Source organism: Nothoprocta perdicaria, unplaced genomic scaffold (assembly GCF_003342845.1).
Source record: "Nothoprocta perdicaria isolate Ctin4 unplaced genomic scaffold, notPer1 scaffold_904, whole genome shotgun sequence".
Taxonomy (NCBI): domain Eukaryota; kingdom Metazoa; phylum Chordata; class Aves; order Tinamiformes; family Tinamidae; genus Nothoprocta; species Nothoprocta perdicaria.
Window position 1 is genome coordinate 3,871 of NW_020456204.1, and position 7,981 is coordinate 11,851.

Below are 7,981 nucleotides of genomic sequence, written 5' to 3' on the forward strand. Positions count from 1 at the left end.
GAACCACCTCAAATTTCCCAAATTTCCCATAAATCCCAATAAGCTTCCAAGAAATCCCCAAAAACCTAGAGACCTCCCAAAACCACCTCAAATTTCCTGATTTTCCAGAAATCCCAATAAACTTCTGAGAAGACATCCAGAAATCTGCAGAGACCCCCCCAGAACCTCCCAGAATTTCTCAAGAACTTCAGAATCCCCCAGAAATCTCAAAAAACTTCCAAGACAACCCCCCGAGACCTACAGAGAACCCACAGAACCACCTCAAATTTCAAAAAAAAAAAAAATCCCTAAATTCCAATAAACTTCCAAGACAACCCCCAAAACCCAATGAGACCCCCCAGAATCTTCCAGAACGACCTAAAATTTCCATAATTTTCCACAAATCCCAMGAAACTTCTAAGAAATCCCCCAGAAACCCGAGACTGCCCACAACCACATCAAATTTCCAAAAAAATCCATAAACCCCAAGAAACTTCCAAGATCAGCCCCAGAAACCTGCGGAGATCCCCCAGAACCCTTCAGAACGACCTCACATTTGCAAAACTTTCCATAAATCCTAATAAACTTCTGAGAAGACCCCTAGAAACCTACAGAGAACCCACAGAACCATCTCAAATTTCCAAAAAAATCCAGAAATCCCAACAAACTTCCAAGAAGACCCACCCCGGAACCTACAGACAACCCCTAGGACCTTGCAGCACCATCTCAAATTTCCATAATTTTCCATAAATTCCAATAAACTTCCAAGAAATTCCCAAGAAACCCCCCCAGAACCTTTTCGAGAACTTCCAGAACCCTCCAGAAATCCCTCCCAAACACTGCAATTCCTCCTTCCCCCCGTCCCCCTTACCTGCATCACGCGCCCCCCACCCCATCCCCCGTCCCCCCCGCCGTGTCCCCCACATACGTCTTGATCATGGCGCGCAGGGCGGCGCGGCGCTCGCGCTCGACGAACTTGTCGATGAGGTGGCCGGCCATGCGGGGCGCGCAGCGGTAGAGGCGGAAGAAGCGGTGGTAGTTGGAGAGGGCCCAGGCGGCGCGCAGGGCCAGCGCGTGGGCCACGCACGGGTCGGCCCGCAGCTCCGGCGACAGGAAGGCCAGCTCCGTGGTGATGTCTATGGGGGGGAGACAATGTGGGGATGGCCATGGGAGACCTTCATGTCATGGGGGACACATAGGGAGACATGGGGTTGGCCACCAAGACCCAACGACATCATGGGGGACACAGAGGGATGGACATGGGAGAGCCTCATGTCACGGGGGACACGTTGGGATGAACATCAAAGACCCTCATGTCATGGGGGACATGTGGGGATGGACATGGAAGACCCTCATGTCATGGACATAGAAGACCTTCATGTCATGGGGACACAGGGGGTTGGCCACCAAGACCCAACRMCACCACAGGGGACACATGGGGAGGGACATGGAAGAGCCTCATGTCATGGAAGACACATAGGGTTGGCCAACGAGACCCAATGACGTCTTGGAAATGGAAATCCAAGACCCCTGTGTCATGAGGGACACATGGGGACACGCAGGGTTGCCAATGAAACCCAATGACATCTCGGAGATGGACATCAAAGACTCTCATGTCACTGAGGAACCTGTGGGGACACGTGGGATTGGCCAATGAGACCCAGTGACGTCATGGGGATGGACATGGGAGAACCTCATGTCACTGGGGACGTGTTGGGATCAACACTGAAGACTCTCATGTCATGGGGGACAAATGGGGTTGGCCAACGAGACCCAACGACACCATGGAGATGGACATGAAAGACCCTCGCGTCATGGGGGACGCACGGAGACTGTCCGTAACACAGGGGACACTTGGRGCGGTCACCAAGCCCCATGACACCAAGGGCGACACCTGGGGACACCTGGGTCCCTTGGGGACCCTTGGGGACACCGGGTCCCACTCACCACCTGAGCTGCACACGAACATGTAGTAGAGAACGCAGTAGCACCTAACCTCACCCCCATTTGGGGGCCACTTGAAGACCTTTGGAGACCCTGGAAGACCCTTGAGGACCTTTGGGGACCCTTGGGGACCCTTGGGGACCTTTGGGGACACTGGGCACCCTTGGGGACCGTGGGCACGCACGCACCGCCCGAGTTGCGCGTGAACATGTAGTAGAGGATGCGGTAGGCCGTGAACTCGCCCACGTTGCCCGGTAGGTTGTCCCCGTAGAGCGACTTGAGCTGCGCCTGGCACTGGTTGAACTCCTCGTGGTCGCCCTTGGGGACGCGGGGACGTCACCGCGGGGGCGCCCGCATCCCCAGGAGGGTCCCATGGCCCCATTCCCACCCCATGGCCCCCGTCCCATGGCCCCATCCCTGTCTCATGTCCCCATTCACGTCCCGTGTCCCCATCCCGTGTCCCCATCCCGTGTCCCCATCCCATGTTCCTCAGCCCACGTCCCCATTCCCATCCCACACCCCCATTCGTGTCCCATGTCTCCACTCCCATGTCCCACATCCCTATCCCATCTCCTGTGTCCCCACTCGTGTCCCGTGTCCCCATCCCATGTCCCCATTCGTGCCCCGTGTCCTCATTGTGTCCCCATTCCCATCCTATGTCCCCATTCTCATGTCCCATGTCCCATCCCATGTCTCCATTCCCATCCCATGTCCCGTGTCCTTGTCCCCATCCCATATCCATGTCTGTGTCCTGATCCCGTATCCCACGTCCCCATCCCGTGTCCCCATCCTGTATCCATATCCGTGTCCGGAGTCCCGATCCCGTGTCCCACATTCTCCTCCTGTGTCCCCATCCCATATCCACGTCCCAGTCCCATGTCCCCATCCCGTGTCCGTGTCCCCATCCCATGTCCTGTGCCCCATGTTCCCATGCCGTGTCCGTGTCCGTGTCCTGTGTCCCCAGCCCGTGGCTGTGTGCCCATCCCACCTCAACATCCCATATCCACATCCGTGTTCCGTGTCCTCATCCCGTATCCATGTCCCTGTCTCATGTCCCCAGCCCGTGTCCGGTGTCCCCATCCCACGTCAACATCCCATATCCGCATCTGTATCCTGTGTCCCCATCCCATGTCCCCATCCTGTATCCACATCCGTGTCCCGTGTCCCCATCCCGTGTTCCGTGTCCATGTCCCACCTTCTCCAGCGCGATCCGTGCGTGGGTCTCATAAACTTCCACCGTGAATTCCGTGCGGACGCCCTGCACCTGCACGGGAATGGCGGGATTGACACCGGGAACGCTGGGAACGCCGGGATGTGCCTGGAGCCTGCGCTTCCGAGCTCCCTTCCGATGCAACCAGCCACTTCCCGCCTCGCTTCTCAAGTGACTTCCCTAGGGAATCCATGAGCTTCCCAGCACCTTTCCCTATGGAATCTGTGTACTTCCCACCATTTATCCCTACGGAATCTATAGGCTTCCTGGCATTTCTCCCTATGCAATCCGTGTGCTTCCCAGCACTTCTCACTATGGAATCCATTCACTTCCCGACACTCCTCTCTATGGAATCCAGGTGCTTCCTGGCCTTCTTCCTTATGGAATCCATGTGCTTCCCAGTATTTCTCCCTATGGAATCCGTGCGCTTTGTAGCACTTTTCCCTATGGAATCTATGTGCTTCTTCCTGACATTTTTCCCTATGGAATCCAGGCTCTTCCTGACACTTTTCCCTACGGAATCCGTGCGCTTCCCAGTATTTCTCCCTATGAAATCTGTGTGCTTTCCAGCACTTCTCCCTATGGAATCTCTGGGCTTCTTCCTGGCACTTTCCCCTACAGAATCCATGCGGTTCCTGGCACGTTTCCCTATGGAATCCATGCACTTCCTAGCATTTCTCCCTATGGAATCCATTCACTTCCCGGCGCTTCTCCCTAGGGTATCCGGGCTCTTCCTGGCACTTCTCCCCATAGAATCCATGCGGTTCCTGGCACATTTCCCTATGAAATCCATGCACTTCTTGGCACTTTTCCTTACGGAATCTGTGCGCTCCCCAGTATTTCTCCTTATGGAATCTCTAGACTTCTTCCTGCCTCTTTTTTCATGGATTTCACACGGATTTCACATGGATTCCCTATGGAATCCATGCACTTCCCGGCACTTTTTTTCCTAGGAAACCCGCAGGCTTCGTGGCGCTTTTCCCTATGGAACCAACGTGTTTCCCAGTGTTTCTCCCTATGGATCCAGCGCGTTTCCCAGCATCCCCCTTGGGAATCATCDCGCATCCTGGCATTCCCGCTCTCGGGAATCGCTGCTTTTCTGGGCATTCCCCCCTCCGGAACCACCAAATTCCCCCCTCCGTATCGAGCGCCACTTCCCAGCATTTCCCTCGGGAACTATGCGCATGCCGGCATTCCCGCTGTCGGGAATCGCCGCTTCTCCCGCCATTCCCGCCTCACCGTCAGATCCTGCCGGATGGACTTCATCTGCTCGCAGGCGAAGGCGTAATCCTGCTTCTCCTTCCAATGGGCCTTCACCAGGCTCAGCGACTTCCGCAGCACCTGCCGGGAGATGCCGGAACGCCGGGATAACCCCGGGGGAAAACGCGCTCCCGCTTCTCCCGGAATTCCCCCGGGGGAGACGCACCGGCACGGGGCGCACGGTGGCGGGATCCGGCGCTCCCGTGAGGCGCAGGTAGCGCTTGGTGACGTCCTGGCAGGTTCCCAGGATCTGCAGCTCCGTCCAGTCGAGGCCTTCGGAAGCGGCCGCTCCAGAGGCTCCGGCGCTTCCGAGCGGCAGCACGAGCGGCTCCGGCCGCAGCTTCTTCCCGCCCTGGAATCGCGCCGCCCGCCGCTGCTTCTTGAATTCCTTCTCCGGGTCCTCGTATTCCATGGGCAGCCGCTTGCGGTTCCGCTTGGAAGGGCCCTGCTCCTGCCTGCGGGAAGAGGGGGGGGACCGGGAATTGGGGTGGGAATAGGGAGGGGGGATCCTGGGAAGTGGGGTGGGAATGGGAGGGGATCTTGGGATATGGTGGGGGGGGCAGGAATAAGGGGGGATCCCGGGACATGTGTTGGGGTCCCTGGAATGCACACGGATCCCAGGAATATTCAGTGGTCCTGGGGAACGCGCAGGGATCCCAGGAATGTGCAGGGAACCCAGGGAAAACACAGGGATCTCGGGAAATGTGCAGGGATCCCGGAACACACAGGGATCCCGGGAATGCGTCGGAATTCCCAGGAATTGGCACGCTCCACAGGGATGCCGGGAACGCGCAGGGATCCCAGGGAACGTGTTGGAATTCCTGGGCAGCTCCACGGGGATCCCAGGAATGCTCAGGGGTCCCGGAGAACACACAGGGATCCCGGGAAATGTTCAGGGATCCCAGGACCAAGCAGAGATCCTGGGAATGTGTCGGAATTCCCGGGCAGTTCCTCCRGGATCCCAGGACCACACAGGGATTCCAGGGAAAACACAGGGATCCCAGGAAATGTTGAGGGATTCCAGGAATGCGTGGGCATGCCAGGGAACACACAAGGATCCCAGGAACATGCAGGGATCCCGGGAATGTGTCAGAATTCCCGGGCAGCTCCACAAGGATCTCAGGAATGTTCAGGGATCCCAGGACCACACAGGGATCCCGGGAACGCGCCGGCATTCCCGGGAATCTCGGCCGGGATCCGTTACCTCTTGCCGCGGGGCGGGCGGCCCCGGCCCCGCTCCGAGTGGCCGCCCCGTCCCCGGCTCCGGGGCGCCCGGCGCGGCCCCCCCCGGCCCTCGGCGCCCGACACGGAGCTCTCGGAATCCGAGTGGGAAGCGCTGCCGGAAGAAGGGGGATGGGAGCAGTGAGCGGTGCCTGGAGCCAGGAATGGGGGGGGRAGGCGGGAATGGGGAGGTGGGAATGTCATATGGAAATGGGAATGTTGTGCGGAGATGGGAGGTGGGAATGTCATCTGGAGATGGGGAAATGGGAATATGGAGGTGGGAATGTCACTGAACGAGGAACGTGGAGGTGGGAATGACATGTGGAAATGGGGAGATGGGAAYGTTGTGCAGACATGGGGATGGAGAGGTGGGAATGTGGATCCCAGGGATCCTGAATGGACTGTGGGGATCCGGGAATGCCATGTGGATGGGGGATGGGTTTCCCGGATCCAGGAATGCCGCATGGATATGGGAATGCCACATGGATACGGGATGGGTTTCCCCGATGAGGGAATGCTGCCCAGATCCGTGAACACCACACAGGTCTGGGAACACTGCGTAGATCTGGGAATGCCACTGGGATGTGGGATCTGGGAATGCCAATCTGGGATATGGGATGGGTTGCACGGATCCAGGAATGCCATGTGGATGTGGGATGGGTTGCACGGATCCAGGAATGCCACGTGGATGTGGCATGCGTTTCCCGGATCCGGGAAGGCGGCGTGTTTACCTGCGCCGGAAGCGGTGGGCGGGCGAGCGGGAGGAGGAGCGGGAGCGGGAGCGGGAGCCGCCGCTGGACGAGGAGCTGTTCTCCTTGAGGAAAACGTTCCGGTTGCCGAACTTGGTGCCGAAGGCGCCGCGGGGCCGCGCGGCCGCTCCGGAGGCTCCGGCGCGGGGCGCTCCGAGGATCCCGCGCGGCACCGCCGCGGAGCCGGCGCCGGCCGACGGCGATGCCGGATGCGCCGCTTCCCAGCGCTTCTTCTTGGGGCTGCTGTCGCGGCCCAACCTGCGGGAAGGTGGGAATTCCATAAGGAATTCCGGGAACTCGCAGGGACTTTGGGTGTTCCCTACGGAATTCTGGGACCGCCCAGGGACTTCGGATGTTCTGCATGGAATTCTGAGAGTTCACAAGGGTCTTTGGACATTCTGCTGGGGAATATGGAATTCCCAAGGGAATTTCAGTGGGAATTCCAGTGTGAATCCTGGAGGGAATGCTGGAATTCCAAGGGGAAKTCCTGCGGGAAATGCTGTAATTCCAGATGGAATTCCATGGAGGAATTGTAGACTCCCAATAAGAATCCAGGTAGAAATTATGGAATGATTAAGGTTGGAAAAGACATGCTGGAATTCCAGGTGGAATTCGAGGTTACGGAATTGCAGAATCCTGAAAGGAATTGGGGAATCTCGCTAGGAATTGGAAAAGGCCACGGGGTACTCCAYTGGGAGTCAGGGCATCCCTCTGGGAATCCCCTTGAGAATCAGGGCATCCCTTCGGGAATCCCTTTGGGAACTGGGGAATTCCCACTGGAAACTGGGCCACCCCTTCGGGAATTGGGGAATCCTGTTGGGACTCGGGGCCTCCCTYGGGGAATCTCATTGTGAACTGGGGCATTCCTTCAGGACTTGCGGCCTCCCTTTGGGAATCGGGGCATCCCCCTGGGAATTCCTATTGGGACTCGGGGCCTCCTGCTGGGAATTCTGTTGTGAATTGGGGAATCCCTTTGGGAATTGGAACCTCCCTTTGGGAACTGGGGAGTCCCTTTGGGAATTGGGCAACGTCACTGGGAATCTTGTCGGGACTCAGGGATTCCTGCTGGGAATTCCCGTTGGSAATCCCGCTGAGCATTCCCATTGAGAACTCCCATTGGGAATCCTGTTGGGAATTCCCACRGGGAATGGCAGCCTGCCTTCGGGAACTCCTTTCGACAACCTCATTGGGAATTCCCAACGGAACTCTTGGTTTGGAATTCCCACTGGGAATTCCCCTGGGAATGGCAGCCTCCCTTTGGGAATCCTGCTGGGCATTCCTGCCAGGAATGGTGGCCTCCCTTTGGGAATCCCTCTGGGAATCTCGCCGGGAATTCCGCTGGGAACCTCATCGGGAATTCTGGTAGGGAATCCCTTCGGGCATGCCGCCAGGAATCGCTGCCGGGAATTCCCGCGGGGAACGGGGCGCACCCCGGCAGCGGCTCCCGGCTCCAGTCGATGCTGTAGGCGGAGCCGTCCTGCAGCCGGGCCTGGAGCAGCTCCTTGAGCAGCTGCTCCGTGCGGTCCTTGTCCTCCTCCGAGGAGCACGCCGAGAAGCAGCGCTGCACGAACGCCTTCATGGCGGGCGGCCACGGCGCCTTCCTGGCAACGGGAATAAC

At 58.2% G+C, this 7,981-nt stretch overlaps 1 protein-coding gene across 1 annotated transcript; it reads right to left on the minus strand.

The window, feature by feature from the left end:
* Positions 1-903: 903 nt before the first annotated feature.
* Positions 904-7,946, minus strand: LENG8 (leukocyte receptor cluster member 8; the record flags this gene model as incomplete). The annotated part of the gene is made up of 8 exons (XM_026052749.1): positions 7,794-7,946; positions 6,346-6,621; positions 5,598-5,729; positions 4,560-4,848; positions 4,373-4,474; positions 3,119-3,187; positions 2,112-2,241; positions 904-1,115 (listed from the first exon to the last, which is right to left on the minus strand). Coding segments are annotated over exons 1-8 (1,359 nt in total), but the record flags the coding sequence as incomplete, so codon positions are not given.
* Between the last annotated feature and the right edge of the window lie 35 nt (positions 7,947-7,981).